Source organism: Oenanthe melanoleuca, chromosome 7 (assembly GCF_029582105.1).
Source record: "Oenanthe melanoleuca isolate GR-GAL-2019-014 chromosome 7, OMel1.0, whole genome shotgun sequence".
In the NCBI taxonomy this organism is placed as follows: domain Eukaryota; kingdom Metazoa; phylum Chordata; class Aves; order Passeriformes; family Muscicapidae; genus Oenanthe; species Oenanthe melanoleuca.
Window position 1 is genome coordinate 6,735,380 of NC_079341.1, and position 18,294 is coordinate 6,753,673.

The window sequence follows — 18,294 nt, forward strand, 5'->3', positions numbered from 1 at the left end:
CAGAAGGACCAAGCAGTGATTCTCCAGGACAACATCCTGTCCAGCTTCCAACACAGTCAAATAAACCTTCTGAGTGTTAACTGCTTTGCAATGCTATGATATTTATATGGACTTTATAGCAAAGTGACAACTGCTGTCTTCAATTTCTTAATCAAGACAAATGTGTGTGTATAGCTTAGCACCCAAGAATCAGTCCTAACACACTTAATGGTGCCATGAATGATGGCACAGTCCTTTCCAAGCTCTGCTCTTGGCATCCTGACACTTTGTTTTCTTCTTTTAATTTAGACATATTTAGAAAGAAACTTAAAAAATATTACCACCTCCTTAATTGCTGAAACAAAAACATATAAAAAGAAAAATTATTATAGATAAAGTTGTTACTCTACCTCGCCATTAAAGAAGCAGAAAATTGTAGCCACCAGTAGACCCTGCAAGATAAAAAGATTCTGCTTTAATTCATATGCATATGGGGTACTTCAGGTGTGAGATAATTAAAGGTTTCTGATAAAATTCAGATATAGGTACCAGAGAAAATGCAGAGCAAATGTAAACATGATGAATTATTTTTAAAAATAGGTCACTAAAAATATGGGCCCAGCTTTCTGCCATATGTTTCTTTTCTTTGAAAATTGGAAGGCAATTAAATGAAAATTCAGCAAGCACATTGAGAAGACGACTGGATGAAGATCTTTAAAAATTGCCATAACACTTCATTTCTCTTTAATCTGATTGCTGTGCCAACTGCTGTGAGCTCAGGTGAGCAGGGTGTGTGCTGCCCACCTGGTAGTGCATGAGGATGTGCATCACGTAGTCATACACCTCCTCAGCGATCCTGCCCTCGGGTCGCCATGGGAACAGCACAAACTCGATGCCAAGGAGAGGGACCAGAATCAGGGTGGCTCTCACTGCTTTCATGTACAGGTTGGACTCAGCCTTGTGCGTGTCTTTCAGCTTGGTTATGAGAACACGGACGATGTTCAGCAGGAAGAAAAGGTTCACCTGTCGGGAAAGGAAATGACACTGAGAAGGAGGTCTGAAAAATAACCCTACACACTGCTCTGTGAGACTGGAAACCAGACAACACAAACTCACACTGCTTGGCTAGCACTGTGATTGTACAAGAGATATCAGATAAACATCTTTGAAAGCACCCTTAAGTAACTGAGATGCGGCTCTAACTTCCAGTATCCACACCCATTCCTCCAACTCTCCAAGCAAGTGGAAACGATCCACACACCTCTCTCTGCTGTCAGTAAATGTGCATGGGTGAAGGATTGGTCAAGAGAAAGGATGACGCTTTTCCCTCCTTGTGTTTAAATCTGGTTCTTCAAAAAAACTACTTTTTATTTTTCAAACATGAATTCAGTAAATTTATAGAGAAGAAAAAAATCTGAATAATAAAAAAAAGAGGCAAAATGCTGGTACAAGGAACTGTATATTCCTCTAGACAAACAGTCTAGATTTGCCATTCTCACAGTAGTTAATGGTTGGATCTTTTTCAGCAGAGCTGCCAATGGGGCAAGCACTGAGATGATGCTCTATGTCATCCCCTTGCACTACTGAGCTTAGTTCCACAGTTGTAAAGCCTTTTGCTGTTAGAAATGGTCTATCTCTGTTCCTTTTCTTGACCAGAAAAGACATCTCAAACTGTCACTGTGAGCAAGCACAAACCTGATACACAGACACAGATATGAGTATGGATGCACACACACATGCCTCAAGGATGAGTAAGCAGAGCAGCAGCAGCCTGAGGGATGATCCCACCCCATCACATCTCTGTACAGCCCCTGAAGGAAGCTGCAGGTGGATGAGACCCTGAGAGCTCAGCTAATCCTTATCCAAGGCACAGAGACAGGACAGAGGCACTCTGGGGAGCCACTATGGAAAGGAGAGACACAGGCTCTGCTCCTACCTCAGCTTTCTGAGGATTGTCTGCCTAGCCAACAGCTAGAGACAGGGAGGGTAGGGGAAGAAGCTGGCAGACAGACAGAGAGACAGACAACTCCCTTCTAAAATGTCTCAGAACTCCTGGTCTAGGAGGAGGCTCTGTCTTGCTGCAGCACAAATACAAGCAGGGAAGGCATTTCAGACCACGGGTGTCACGCTGTCTCCACAGCCCCAGCCCCAGCAGAATTCTTTCTGTCAGTTCAGGCTTTCAGAATAAAGAGCTGGGTGCTATTATAGCAACACGGCCCTTTGCAGATATGGGACGTTATTTATATTCTACTTACATGCTATTTAAATCATTCTAACAGGAAGTTGTTTAACATAGGAAACTACTGCATAAATTTCTCCTGGAAGCCTCCAGCTACCTTTAAGCTTTGTTTAAACAGCCAAGGTCTTCTGATTCTTTCTCGAGGGATTTATTTAGATTTTATGTAGCCCACAATCTCTATCCAACTTCCTATAAGTACGTGCAGACAATGAGTCCTTCCTTCATTTCTAAATTTAATCCTTCTCAAATCTACTTGTTCAACATTAATATGTCTCAAACACTGAGTTTTCTGCCCTCTCATGTTTTGGTAGAATGACCAATTCCACACTGTCCTTAAGTGCTAACTGGAGAGGAAAGTTGCAGCAGCCAGGCATAAATAGCTGTTCCTATTACAATATGCACAATGAGCTGTTTCTTTTAAAATATGCACAGAGTTTTTCTATTTGTTTCACTCACCAAAACCAAAATGCACAAAATTAATCATGCAAAGAGTCTGCAAATAGCCAAAAGGGCAAACAGAAAGCTGGAGGAGGCAAAGCAGGGGGCAGAGCTGAGTAGACCAGGACAAGCATCAGTACAAGTGTGTAGCACCAATTTTTGATGAATATCTCTTCTGTCAGAAAGTAAGAGAGAAATCAGGATGAACTGAATTTTTAATTAAAATGATGAAAGCAGGTCCTGGTCTTAAGTAAGGTGCTGAGTAGATTTTTACATTTAAGCAAAAGTAGGGCAGTGGAACTCCTCGCATACACATTGTCATCAAATTGACTGTGATGGTTTGGAAAAGCCCAAAGGAGCTCTGTTGTGCTAACTGCACAATGAACACAGAGTGAAACAGCAACAGCCCCACAGTGACCTGAAAACTGAACAGGGCAACTGAGTAAAAATAGAAACAGGCAGAGAAGGCAATCCTAGACAAAAAAAAATGTGTTGGTGCTTATACTGGAAACTCAGGAGCATTTAGGTTCTGGCTTGGGAGTGGCAGTGAAATGAAGCTGAGTTTCTAAGTCAATAGGGGCTGCAGTTTTTGATTAAACTCTCTTCAGATGATATTTCTACTTTTCTCCATGCTGAGCTTGCACTAAGTAGTATAGTAATCCTTGGAGGTTTAAATTCTGCTTCAATTCTTCCTTAGGATGATATATATATTTATATCATTCTCACTCGAGGCTCTCAGATATTCTTAGATATGAGTTGGTAGTCTTTGCTTGGCTTTTAATGCAGTTGTGTGGCTCCATATCTTTGCCTGCTTGGACACAACTGAGCATTCAACTTCTAAACTCCTAAGCCTGGCACCGAGTTCAGCTTAAAAACACAATAAACACAAGGACATGAAAGACAAAGCAGGGAGTACCTGAACTTCCTTCTAGCACACCTTCACTCAGAACTGGCATCTGTAATGGTCTGTCAGACTGGGACACCAATGCATAACATTATTACAGGGAGAAAGGAACATCCCTGTAACAATATTTATATAAACAATGGCATAACTAAATAATCCAATGGCACCCAAACAAAAAAAACCACAAGAGCACTGGCACATCTGAAGTCTACACAGAAATCACAACTGCTTTCACTAAAGTGCAAACCAATTCCTTTTCCCTTCCTCCCTCAATTTTGATCAATATTTGTCTAGCATGAAAACTAACATCACTCTCTACTGTCTCAATCCCACTCTGTTTCTTTAATTGTGATTGCTTAGGCAGACAGTTGTAATTTAATGGTGAGCTGAAGACAATTCCAATCAAAGTGCAACCTATGTCTGCTCCTGTTTCTTTGGCAGAAGAACTGACCACAGTTATGTAACAACAGGGACCATAAAAGCAGCGTTGTTTTAAACTTTATGTAATTGTAGGATTTTCAGTGATGTACAAGAGTTAAATTCCCATTGATTTCTGCCAATTCTCCCTGGCACCCACTTGACAGTCCCCTTCACGTTCTTTGAGACTGCTCCTGCAAATAGAAACAGTGTCTTCCCCCTCGTTATTTAATTTGCAGTTTAATGTTGTTGCTTAAATGTCTACTAAAGCAGGTCATGCTTAGTAAAGTGTGGAAATTGTATCTGGCAAGCAAGCTGCTTAAGCAAATGAGGGTTCTGTTCACAAAGCCTAAACACATGCATTTAATCTAATATCTTTAGCCCTGCCTTGTCCTTTCTGAATTGAAAAAAAACATCTTTTTTTGCTTCCAGAAAGGAAAGCAACTCCTTTAAAGTACTTTCACATCACAGGCAAGATGTACAGTTTAATCTGTTATTCCTACATGATTTTCAAATAAATTTACTGATTATACTGAGGTGAGAAAAATACAAGATAAACACTTTCAGTTGGATTATTAAAAATACAGGAATATCAAAGGTGGACAAAGTTGTAAATTGAAAAGAGGATGGACAAAGACTCTGCCCAGACCATCCCCACAGATGATTTATTATGCCTCCAGTAAAATCAAAGAACATTCTGAATGTGGCCCTGAATAGAAACAAGACTTGATCATTTGGGACAGATCCAGTGCATTCGAATCCCACAGGAGTCTGGCCACTTGCAGTGTGATTTTGTGGAGGCCACTGCTTAGAAGGAGAAAAAAAGACCTTACATCCTAAAATGAGGTCACTTAATGGAAGATAGTACAGTCTTACAGCTTTAACACAAATTTTCACATTGCTATGTAAAACAAATTCTAATACAAATTATCGTTCAGCTTGAAAGAACCTTACTGAAGTGATATATCTGTGAAGAGACACCAGACAACAGAAATGACAACCCACAAATTAAAAAAAAAAAAACCCCTATACTTTTCTATGCAAACAGGATTTCATCTTCTGTGTAAAGCAGAGAGAACAAAAATTGAAAGGATTTAGAACTGGGTTTAAGTTTACAGATTAGGGCACAGCTGATCCTTACATGATCAGATATAGCAAACCTGACTGCCAGGACAAGAGATTACCAACAATAATTCACAGCCCAAGAGTCACAGCTCTCAATAACTTCATGGGCATTGCTCTGGCTGTCCACACAGAGGGGCTCAGGTGTGTCATGGTATCATCACAGTCTTTAAGTTCACTAGTTAATAAAAAATGGAGTCACAAGAATCCCAGGATTTATACAGTGGTTTTCTGAGAGAATTCTCTATGCACAGAATGCCCTCCACAGGCATTAATTAACAAGTTAACAGAAGAGGAAACTGTAGATCAGAAATTGAAATTATTTCCATAAAGTTACTTAAGGTTTTCATTCTTAATCAACTTCCTTTTATGAACTGAAAAGCAGAGAGAAAAGGCAGCAGCCATGGACCCAACAGTTTGGCCAGATCAGCTCAAGGTTTCTGTTACAATAAAATAAATGACTGCCATACACAGGGGCTAATCACATACAGAATGCTTCTATGCTAATTATATTCATTATGTAGACAGTTGTTTAAGTACACACCTATTTCTATTTAGCAACAATCTACTGACTGAATTTCATAGGGTAAATCCAGTCTAGTGCAACTGACATACAAGGTTGATTTTTATTCAGTAATATCCTCAATTACTCACCTAGAATTTCACTTATAGTGAGCACTGAACAGAGCTGGCATTAACTTGGGGTGACACACAGAACACTGTGCTCTAAGATTTCATGAGCACTCCAGAAGCAGAGGAGCTGCAATACCCCAGTGGCCAAAGCAGACAGTGCTAAATTAGTATCAGAACAGGGGCAGTCACAGGTACTGCACTGGTTGTCTCACAAAGTGCCTGCTCTAGCTTCTCTCCATACCATATTCCACCCACAGTCAGTCCTGGAATCCAAGCCCCCTCTCCCTGAAGCTCAGACAGTCTGGTGGCTGTTTGGCCACAGCACACAATGTGGCTTCTAGCAGGGTCCACCTGACAATTAGTCTGGGCATGAGGAGCATTCTCAGCTAAAGGAAGGATTTTAAATTTCCCTCAAGTACTCCAGATAAGGTTTAGTCCTTCCTCGTCACTAGCATTTGAGTGGAATGATAATCAACATTGCAAACCTTGAGTTTCTCAAAGGACCAGAGGCACAGATCCTTGTGTCTGAGGCACCTGCTGTGCTAAGCAGCAGACTCACAAGTGACAGTGACCTCTAAATGTCAGCTTAAAGCTCTGACCTTTGTAAGCCCACCAAGAGCAGCCAGAAAACAAACAAGAAAACAAAATAGTATTTGAAAAATGCTTACCAAGAGAGCAGCACAAATAGGGCCATGGATGATGTAAAGCAGATGAGTATCAGAGCTGATCCAACAACTACAGAATGCAAACGGGAAAAAAAGGCATTTATTAGCTTTGGTTTATTTTGTACCTTACAGAAAATATAAAAGCTTTGCAAAGCAAGCTGAAACTACTTACTTGTCATTATAATATAAACTTCTTGCAACAGCATGTATGCAGGCAGGGATCAGTGGAAAACCTGTGGAGAAAAAAAAAAGTATTTTCTCCATTAGTAAAACCTGGTTAATAACTAAGCAAACTTGCAATCTTCTGTATTTTCACCTCACCCAAACTATATACCTGCAGAGAAAATAAACTAACATGGACCAATTTAAACTTTCTTTTCTTAGATTTCTTTCTGAGGGCTGTATGAAACCTTATTCCCACTGACTTGCCAAGAAATCCATAGCAACACACAGGAAAGGAAAATCAACTTTTCATTTTTTAGAACATAACAAGTGACCTCCATTAACACAGCTGCTTTTCAATCTGCAGTAGCATCAAATAGAAGGTAATATTAAAGTGGTGGCTGCATACATGAACACAGCTTTAACAGCATGACCATGGTGAGCATGTTCTCACTGGTATGAGGACAAAGCATCAATACCTTGCTGTATTTAGAAAAAAACTTTGAAATTAGACTCAGGAAATCAAGCAAAATGGAAACATTTTAAAAGAATAAGCAAATTAGCCATCTGGGGCCCTTGACACTCTGCTAGTACCTGATCTTCAGGAGCTGCTGAGCACCTGTGACCTTCCAGCCACAGCTCAGCTGTGCCTGCAGTGGGACCGTGACCCAGGTACCAGGTCCCATTGGAGCTGAGTGTGCCAATACAGCAAGGCTGCCAGAGCCTTCACTTCCACTCTGTGAATAAGCCCTTGTGCATTATCTGAAGTGAGCAGGCTTGGCTTATTAGTTTTCCTATTGATACTACTTGAGATCTTCAGTTATAGCTATTCTGCGTTTGCTTAGTGAGCAGCACAGGTCAAATGGAACTGCTGGAAAAATAAACCCTCAGCCGTCTCTAACTCAGTTCTGACTCTCCACCCTAGGCACGAAGAGACTTCTCTGAAAATAAACATCTTCGAGGTGAGGAACAATGAATAATTACTTCTTAAGATCTTTTTTATAATAGGAGACTATTTTCTCTATACAAAGGAGGAGTCACTTCCTGACTCCAGAAATGCATAATCTCTCTCTCTCTCAGCAGAGGGTACACACAGCTTCCTACATTAATATTTCTAAGCTTCTTAAAACACTACAGACAAAGAATTGGGGTGTGCCACTGTCACTCAAAGCTACAGCTCAGAGAGGCAAAGGTACAGCTGTTTGAAGGAGGAAGAGGCTGCATTGTCCTGAAAATATACAAGCTGAAATGACATACCCCAGCCAAGAAGGTAATACCACATCAAGTGCTGCTTCTCAGCAAAAACAGCCACCACAATCAGAGTGTGCAGGTAAATGCCTTCACACAGCATCCAAAAATAGTTGCAACCCATCAGGTACAGGTAGATGAACTGTGACACTTTGCAACTAACCTGCAGGGGAAAAAAAAAACAGAGTATAATATAAATTTTTAATTTGTAGAAATCTCAGAGCTTTATTTGCAAAGCGGAAAAAATACCACTTGAGGTAATGTTTATTCTGTTTTCAAATACAATTACATATTTATTTACTTTTTAAAATAGAATCTTTATGGCATTACAATCCCAACTTTATGGTGACAGAAAACTAATAACTGAGACTGGATTTTTATTATTCATGCACAAGGACCCCGAGATGCTCAGGTGTGGTAGAATGCTGTTATGATATTTTGCCTTATTGCAAATCTTGCCACACTTAACCATTCAAAATCCTTGAATTATCTGATAGTAACCCCACAAGAAATGTACTTTAATGTGGGTAATCCCTCTCAGCTTTACCCATCACAACATATAACTACCCCAGAGAACAATTCATGTTTTTGAAATGCTTACAGTACTTCGAGTTTTAACATACTCATAACTGCACCTAGGGACCAAGAGCTTGCAGTAGGTTCTGGAGAAGCCTGGCATTTATTTGTACTTAGCTTAATTAAAAAAAATATTATACAGTTCAAGTGCTATAATATAATTTATTGAGGTTGTGAACAAGGAGCAACAGCTAATTTGCAGATTTGGTCACATTAAATCCTTTTTTCCCTCCTTCCAGTATTGCTGCCTGTTTGATTGTTCTCTTTCTACCACTTAGCTTAAAACAAACCAAAACCCAATATTGTTTTACCATTTTCTGCTACCTAACTCACTTGATGATGATTATTAGCAGCTATCCCAGGTATGTTTTCCAGCATATTGATGACTGCTTCTACAGGAGAAAAGGAAATTATCTTTTTACTCAATTCAACTTCTGGAGTTTTATCCTAACTTCCACAGAATTAAGATTTATCTTCTGTGTCTAAATAACAATAAAGCCAGAGCTAGGGATTTGTTTGTTTGTATGCTTCATCTTTAGGCTTTTGTGTTGCAAAAATAAATTGTTCTTATTTTAACTGAAGATGACCAAGTTAAAGCCATAAGAAACTAGCAGAAGGAACTAAAATACCTTACAAAACCTTTTTTCCTTGGTGAATTCAGCAGTCAGCCTCCCTGACACCATCTAGAACAGGCTTTCCTGCAGTTGTTTCAGAGCCAAAGCGACTCTGTGGAGCTGGGAAGAGGCGTTCAGTAAGCTCAGTCCCTTCAAACACTTTCACTATTTCACAACCTCGAATGTGCAATGTCCCAGGCACTGTGAGCCATCTGCTGTGCTTCGTCACACGGGCAGGAACGCTGTAACCCCGCCACACACAGCATTCCATCAGCTGTGCAGCTCCCACCTCTGCTGAGCTGCTCCAGCCATTCAAACAAACACGGCTGGCAAACAGACTTGCACTTACTGGGTTCGTTGCAACTAATTCCTGGTTGTTGGCAACGGCTGTCAGTGAAATTATTGTTACAACAGAGTTGCAAACAAAAGAGAAAAACAGATTTTTATGCAGGGTAATCCTTTGGCAACTCAAGCTCCTAGAAAAGAGAAACAAGAACAAATGAGTACATGGGAGGACAGCTATGTGTACTTGGGGACAACTCTGACATTTTGAAATGCTAGAGCTCTTGATCTTACTAACAAGTCTTACATCAACCCTTTCTTCAGGTCCAGAGCAAATGTAATACACCAAAAGGAAGAAATCATGAACATTTAGACCCAGTATGTTTATAGTGAAGGACCTCCTTTGTAGTGGCCAGCTGAAAATGATTTAAATGCTGATAATAATTTTCAGATTATTTACCTTTTTTTGGTTAGTACCTGAAGAATTTTCCAATTACTTATTCCATGGATTTAACTTTCCCAAGCACCTATCACACCTGTGCTTGATGAAGCTGTCTTACCCTGTTTCTATTTACTCAAATCTGTTCAGATCTTTTGAGGGTAATTCCTGCTACTCATATCCTTGTCATTTTTCTTCCTTCAGCCTAAAGCTAGAGAAATATCTAAATAACCAAATTATGCAAATCTCCCCCAACATCTATCACTTACACACATGCCACTGAGAGAAATCAGAAACACATTCTAAAGAGCAGCAGGGGCCATGTCTATTCTGTCACCCAAGGAAAAAAAAATAAATCAAGTTTTCTTCAAATAATATGCCTAGAAATGATAAAGGAGGATTAATTTTTAATTTGAGAGGATGGAAGGAAGACCTTTACATTTTTTCAGAGAAATGCAGATATAGAATCTTCACAAAGGCTGGAGTAGTATATTGAAAACTGCTGACAAATGAAAGAACAATGAAGGTGACCCAAAGAAAAAAAGGGCAGCCCCATAAGCCTGGCCATAGGCAGATCTGGGCTGCTTCCTTTGCAGCTCTCACAGGGCACTGTACAAAGCACCCACAGATCCCTGAGCTCACAGCACCCACTGTGCCAGCCCTGGGACAGCCTGAGCCCAAGGCACTAAAAGCAGGGGAAGGAAGCCCCTCTAGAAACCAGTGCTGCTATTAAAAGGGACCCACAGAAAACTGAGTTTGCCACATGTTATTTGGCTGAAGAAAATACAAAAGAAAGCCTCCAAAATATGGAAAATGGGGTTGCATTTGAATTTGAGGAAAAAATATATGCCATTAGGCTGTTTAAGATTTTGAGTCTTGTTTTAATGCCCCAAACAGATAAACTTTAATTGTTACAACATGCAGGGTCTTACGTTCTTTGAAAATGTATTATTATATGTTTTTTCCCCTGTATGGTTCATATATGAAAAGAGAGACAATGCTAGATTCCAGCGAAGGGCTTTGTGTAAACAAGTCCTGAAAAACTCTGGAATTCTGTCTGCTTATTGTTAAGACTCAAGGCTCAGGCAAGGAAGAGCACGTACAGCTAATGGGGCCATCTCTCCGGGTCATCCCGCAGCTGTTCCTGTTGAATATTCAAACACACCCATCCACACCCACCTCCACCCATGCATGAAAGGGCTGAAAGGATCACCGGACCAGAAACAGAAAGCAAGACTGATGACATTTAAAAACTAAGACTGTTTTTGGTAATAAAAAGATTCTTCCTAAGCTTCCGCACCCTCCCTCTTCTGTTATTCTTCCTATATTCCTTTTTTTCTGTTTTTCTTAATGACATAATATCCTTTTATCACTTAATTCTCTTATTTATGATCTACATACATTTGAATGACCAACCCTTCAATTAAACCATGTGTAGTAAAATAAAAAACAGACTTCCTACTTTTTTGACTCCTGTATATCCTGGGAATTAGGGAAAAATTAATTTCTCCAAAAAAAAGTTAGCATTTTCAAAAGCCCCTAAGTGGGTTTGAGAAGTTTTTAAGGTATTTCAATACTGCAAAACTCAAGCAGTGAGATCCACACATGCACCTAAGGGGAATTATCTGTTCAGATGGCATTAACTGAGTGACTTAGGTAGCTCCTGTCTCCATAACAATCCAATAATCAGTGCTTTGTCCACTCTCTCTTTAGCACAGTGCTGCTCTCCTCTGTGAATGCTGTCATGGGATTTGACATGGCACTTGATCAACAACTCCTTTATTTCAGGTGGGTTTGTTTGGGTTTTTTTTCTGGCTGCTTTGAATTTTGTTGGGAGGGGTGGGGGCTCCCCTTTATCCTAAACCCTGCTTTTCTTGCCTTGTTTTTCCTTCTTTATGAAAACCATACCATTATTTTAACATTTGCAACATGTGCATGATCTCAAGTATGTAACAGAATAAGAAAGTAGAGACACTGCAAGAAACTACTTTTGTGTCTCATAGATGAGTTTTCAGACATGTTCAGAGTTCCAAGTTAATGACCTGTTTCATTCTGTTAAACCAAGAACTCCAGTGACCTCGGGGAACACAAGTCACAAACTGGACAAAGTATTTCCAAGCAGAAAATTTTCTGAAGAAAAAACAAAATTTAAAATGCAAACATAAAATGCAGAAAAATTTTAGTCCTAAAAAATAATTCAAATCCCAAACAGTTGATATTTCTTTTGGGGAAAAGTTCCAAATTTCTAGTCAAATCCAAAGACATCCTAATGATCAGAAATCCAGCAAATGTTGTCTGGAAACGTCCAATGACTTACAGAATAAAAGTTTTGGAAATGACAAATTCAAAGACACCCCCCACAATAGAAAAAAAAAAAAGTCCACCTGTTAAAGCTATGAATAATTATCCAAGCCTTTGCTGATATATAATACATCCTGGTATTAATCTAGGTCCTTAAATACCCTTCTGCTACTAAAAATACTTTAGAGGAACTGTACATCTCAAGAGAACAGCTTGCAGAGGACTTTCCTTAGCTTCCTTTGAATTTGTAATTTCCTTTTATATCCCAACATAACCACAGTCTAGAAAATGTGGTTTGTGGGTCTGGATTCATTCCATGCAGTTCTCTGAGGAAGGATGATCCTGCTCCCAGAGAAGAAAATCCCTGGATGGTGAGACAAATATGACACAGGATGGCAGCACAACTGTTCACCTGCTTTTGCACTAAGTGCCACAAGCAAAGATGAAATCACTTTGGTTTTCATATTATGGTATAGAAAAAGCATGCTTGACTCTCTGGGAACTTACAAAATCATATCCTACTCCAAATCTCTTTCTTTCCCCCGTGTTAAAGCATTTTTCTTGTCACATTAGATATTTAGTCTGCTAACCTTTGTGACGTTTATTGCAACAGCACCAACCTTTTTTATGCAAAATGAAAGCTCTTATGACTCAGAGCCATTTCACACATTGAGTTTATGGAAGGAAAGTGAATTCCAAAAGAAGAATTGTTTTTACAGATCATATAAAAATAAATTGATTGAAAAACAATTATATGTGTTTTCCTTTATGAAACAAGACCAGAAAAAGCTGAAATGTCATCTTGAATACTGGGTTTCAAAAAAAGGGCTACAAAGTTGAAACACTCCTATTTGTTGGAGATATGCAGAAATGCTGTGGAAGCCTGGGAAAATAATGCACAGCTAAAGTGGAGGCACTGCTTTCAGCCTGATGTGACTAAAAAGAACTTCTTTAAAGTCAGCTATCAGCTGCCTCCACCTAATCAAAGCCCACATCATGAGAAAAGCAGCATCCCCTGGCAGTGTGTCTGCTATTCCTGTTTAAATATCAGGAGGAAAGGGAAGCTGGAGTGAGGCAGCAGGGCACAGGGGCAGGAGTAGGTGAGTGTGAGGAGCAGATGTGCATTGCCAGGGAGAAGGTGTTTATGAAATGATTAAACCAGGCTGACAAGGGAAGCCCACACTGAGCATGGCAGCAGCTGGCACAGGGAACAACTTGTCTTTCTCAGCTCTGCTCATGTGGCAGCACTCCTGGGTTCACCTTTCCACCAGGCCTCAGCAGCTTCTTAAAGGACAAGAAAAAAAAAAAAAAAAAAGGAGCCTTTCATAGGGAAGGAAAGAAAATTCACCAAATATGAAGTAATAAGACTAATTTTAAATGGCCTGTGTATTCTATTATGAGCTGTTGGGGCAGTGGTGATACACTGCTCAAACGTCCTTTCAAGAAGGTGACATCATAACTGTTAGTCAGGAGATGACAAGCCTCTCATACACAATACTGTGAATAAAAAAAATGGGATTATTGTTATTATTTCTATTTCTATTGTAGCTCTTAGGCTTACTTCCCTTACAGTTGTCATATTTTGTGAGTAGTGCTTTGGGATGTTACTGTACCTATCAAATGTCATCACTATTTTGGTTTGACTTGCTCTTTAGCTCAGTTGATGCTTGGCATAACACAGAATCACAGAACATCCGGACTTGGAAGAGACCCACAAGGATGGAGTCCAATTCCTAGTGTCCATGCTGTAACTTACCTCTAAAAAAACCCAGACATCACAAACCCATAATGAGCAAACATTTTCCCAGTTCCTATTTTCAATATATTCTACAGTTATTGGGTTGCAGGTTTTTGATTTTAGGTTTCTGAGAAAAGAAACCTCAATTTTTTGTCACAGTATAAAGTCTAACAGCAAATCTATATACCGGCTTTCTTCACCTTCCTTCTTCATCTAATTTTATTTGGGTGGCTGGTGTTCCAAAGCACTGAAGCCAGGACTGTGGCCACCACTGGGATTTGATGAAGGATTTTAAACATACTTACTTAAAATAAAAGAATATGCCAAGAGAAATCAGAAGGGATACAATTGAAAGACCGTGTCCGATGATGGCCAAGTAATACAAGTTCAGAGCAGTCTGCAACAAAAAACAAAGCCAAGTGATTCAGACAGAGCTACTAATGATAAAGCACATACTTATACATCTCCTCTTGCAGTTAAGGTGACTATAATACTACAAAAAAAACCCCAAAGCCATTTCAAGTAATGATGGAACAAGTCCAGAATCCTGTCAAACAACATCCTACTGAAATCTCCCTCCATAGGGAACACAGCAGATTAATTGAAGAAATCACTAAAATTTACCAGTTAAAACACCAAGTTTCCATATACAGTGCTATGGTTTTTTTCTGAGTATTTATATAAATCTGTTTAAGTTCCTGTACTGGGTGCATTGCTGTTTGAGTCTTGATCCCTCTCTTAACACAACTCTGAAGTAAAGCACATGCTCCCTGTATGAATTTATATAATTTTTTCCCCACAGATTTTTTCTCAGCATTTAAAGATACTTCCTTCAAAGTGAGCTATGATTATGGCACTGGAAATTCAGTTTTTATTGAGCATTTTAGGAAGGGCATGAAAAAAATTAACAATGGCTCAAAAATCACAAAGACCACTATGTTAAACAGTCATAATTATGTTTCAATATTATGTTATGTTAAATAAGCCTACTGTCAATTATGGAATTATGAAAATCTGGGTAGAGAAAAAAGGTTAAAAAAAAGGAACTGGTGATTTAATATTTGGAATATGTTTATGTTATCATTAATTCTTGTAGCTAATATATTAATTAGCTGATTAATTTTATCAGAAAGTAACAAACGCTTGCTTTCAGTCATGGAACCTGTCTTGCAAAAAACACTTGCTGCATTAAATGTAAGGTTATCATTTGGCACATAAGGAAATTAAGATTTTGAGGTTGAACCTTATACTATCACAATAAAGCAGAACTAGTTGGGTTACACAGGGAGAGTTAGAGCACATATCCAAATGCTCACATACTGCAAACTCTGTGTATGCCCTGAACTTATCATTCCAAGTAAGGACAGAGTAATTGCAGCTTGCTGTATACACTGACTTTGGAGGTAATATAAAAAGATTACAGGTAAAGCTTTAAGTAGGTTGTAAGATGAAACAAGAGTAACTCTCGATGTGTGCTAGAAATTTTCAAATTATAATTACTTTTTAAAAGGAGATAACTTCCTTTAAAAAAAAAAGAAAAAACAAACAGCAGTGCAATAGATATAAGTGGAACTTATTGTGAAATGTGCAAAGTGAAAAATTTGTGAGTGACAAAAATCAAGCATTATCTCAAAATGCTAAAATTTGAGATGTATAAATGACAACAACCATTCTATGGCAAGTCCATTTCCTATATCACCCCCTCACTCAGTGACCAATCTATGCAGAAGGGAATTTTAAGGATTTAGAGATTGCCCCACAATTTATAATGGGCACAAAAGCATGGTACAGCAGGAAGCACTGCTGAGGGCAGTAACAATGAGAATTAATAATTCACAACAGCCAGAGCTACTGTGCAGTGTCTCAGCACAGTGAGGAGGTAATGCTGCTGAGAATAACAACACACAACTGCAGCAAGGCTTTCTTTAGAGCTGCTATTCCATACAATGGCTTCAGATTTGTGACAAGAGTTGAAATATGTTGGCAAAACAACCTGAGAGAAACTACCTCTTTATTCATAAAGTGGGATTGTCATAGATCTGCTCCTTTCTGAATAATATCCTCCATTCCCAGCCTAATATTAGCAAGAATCAATGAATTACGGCAATTCTGCTAATAGAATTAAACTACCATTAGCAAAAGTCTCATGATTTGAGAAAAAGCAATAATAAAGTGCCTTATTTGTAACCATCTTTGCCCAATATGGTTTTTAGGTACCCTAAGGCACTCAACAGCAATGGTGCAGGCAGTTAGAAATGCTACTACAGGTCAGATTTCTTGAAACAGCTACTACTGAACCCTTTAACACGAGGTCCAAATTAATTTACAGCCTGTCCTGGTCTGTAGTTTGTATTCCTGATTCTTGGGAATTTACAGTTTCAATTTACTGCCTCTTCCCACGACAGAATGTTTCATAAACATAAGGAATATTAGTGGACATAGAGTTGGGGAATTGGAAAGAATATGCAGTTTTGCCCACTGTATCCTTCATTTCACAAGGTAACTGTAAGAGGTCATTTAGAGATTTTGTTTTTCTAAATCTTTTAATGGATGGGCACGTTCAAGATAAACTGAAGTCTATAAAAGTAGCATCTATACATAGACCTACACAAGTACAGAGGCTACTTTTGATATATAGGAAATTGCTCAAAGCATTGTTGCATCAACTGTTGCCTTTTGAGTTTGGAAACTTGTAAAGATTCTCAGTTCAGTTTCTTGACTCAGGTACCATGCACTCATTCCTCTCCTACCTTCACTTTCTCATGGGTATAGATAGTGCACAGGGTGTAGTTTGTCCATGTCCTGTTGCTTTCTGGGTGTCTAAACCAATTCCCATTTGGATCACAGATCTTTGTAACTTTTTCTGCAAACAAAATTGATGGAATGAAAAAACAAAAGAAGAAAAGTGAAAGAAAAGCACAACGATCAGCACTGAAATTCTCCTTCCTAATGCCAAGTATTTAATAAAGATTGGCAAAAAAATGACAGTTTTATTAATATGACTAGAGAGACTTTGCTTGTTACTATGAGTTCTGAGAAACTCGAGGCCGTTGCTTTTGTTTGGCAGGGGCAACCGATGATGTGATTTGCCTTAAGAAAACAAATAGATTTTCTCTCTCCAATCCATTAAGCACCAAAATACATTGAACTAACTGTTAGAGAACTACCAGAAGAAGTGACAAGAATATTTAAATTGCTTGCTTAATATCCAAGGTGGAATCTGAAGCCTAACAAGAAATTAGTATTGGGCAGGCAGGAAAACATAAATAGCAAAACTGTTCAAGAACCAAACTGGAAAATTGCTGGAAACACAATGATTTCTATCATCAAATAGGGGCATGAATAGACCCTGGGAAATACAAAGAAATCCATGACATTTTCCACATGCTCACAAAGCTTAGCCCACAGAAACAGGAAGTGATTCGAAGTGGGAGAAACTCTTTGTCAACTTCAGCTGTTTAACTGAAGTAAAGGAGTAAGTCATATTTCTGCTTGTCTGTCAGAAAAGCTCATGCCTAAGAGGAGAGAAGTATGTTCTAACTTCAATTCCTACTCCCTAATCTACAGAATCCCTCAGGGACACAGTTCAGAAAAGAAAATAAGTAACTTGTCAGTTTTCTATGTGATAAAAGGAAAATTTAAATAATGGGTCTTGAGTTTCTGAAATCCGGGAGCATTAATGACTTGAGTGAGGCAAACAAGAGACATTAAAGCTCCAGACTCTCATTTCAGTGAGAAATAACATTGATGTAGAAGGCAATGCACTCATACCTGATGGGTTGAAATCCTGAAAGTAGTCAGGACAACGCTGCACTGACACGGTCCCAGCAGCAACATCACTCCAGCACAACCAGCCATCCCAGGTCCTGTTGCAGTAAGGACCTGCAATCAGATAGAGACCTGGGAATAAAGTAACTCCTGCTTCAGAATGGTCTTTCAAAGGTAAGGTCTAGGACTGGATAAGGTTGGTTTGCAGCAATGAGAAGAAAAGAGAAAAGATTGAGCAGTGGTTGATTAAAACTTCACTTAATAGATAGCTCCTTATACATACATTTCTATGAACATATTTTAAAATCTTGTCTCATCACCTTGAAATGGCCTACATCTACAATTAGCAAACCTCAGATCCAGAACATGGTGGGCAAAAACTCCTAAATCAATTCATATAATGAATCCTGTAAGTCAACTCAATAATGTACCTTAGCCTCACGATTTCAAAGATGGCCTTAGTAAATTTATTTATATTTTGGATGCATACCAAGCCTATACATATGTTTTCTCATTCACAGAAAACACGGTGGCATCCCAGGAGCCATGAGAAAGCCTGGCTGGGAGGCAGGCACAGCTGCTCTGCCCCAGGCTGGGCTGAGCCTGCAGCGGTCACTGTGGACAAACACTTCCCTAAGTGCCCCAGGAACAGGGAATTCAGTGTCCCTCAAGAGCTGTTCCAATGCCTCATTGCTCACACACATTTCAACATCTAAAATAAACCTCCCTTGAGAATAAGCTGGCATTTTATAAACAGCTTCTTTCCCAA

General features: G+C 39.1%; 1 protein-coding gene across 1 annotated transcript in view; it reads right to left on the reverse strand.

Annotated features, from left to right (window-relative positions):
• The window catches only part of CALCRL (calcitonin receptor like receptor), a 61,116-nt gene that overhangs the window by 9,590 nt on the left and 33,232 nt on the right, over window positions 1-18,294 (reverse strand). Inside the window, exons 4-12 of the mRNA XM_056496175.1 lie at window positions 17,529-17,639; window positions 16,508-16,620; window positions 14,063-14,154; window positions 9,347-9,473; window positions 7,817-7,970; window positions 6,570-6,630; window positions 6,401-6,467; window positions 784-1,002; window positions 390-431 (exon numbers count right to left, since the gene is read on the reverse strand). Of these exons, the coding sequence (XP_056352150.1) occupies window positions 390-431; window positions 784-1,002; window positions 6,401-6,467; window positions 6,570-6,630; window positions 7,817-7,970; window positions 9,347-9,473; window positions 14,063-14,154; window positions 16,508-16,620; window positions 17,529-17,639 (986 nt within the window). The remainder of the gene's footprint in view (window positions 1-389; window positions 432-783; window positions 1,003-6,400; window positions 6,468-6,569; window positions 6,631-7,816; window positions 7,971-9,346; window positions 9,474-14,062; window positions 14,155-16,507; window positions 16,621-17,528; window positions 17,640-18,294) is intronic.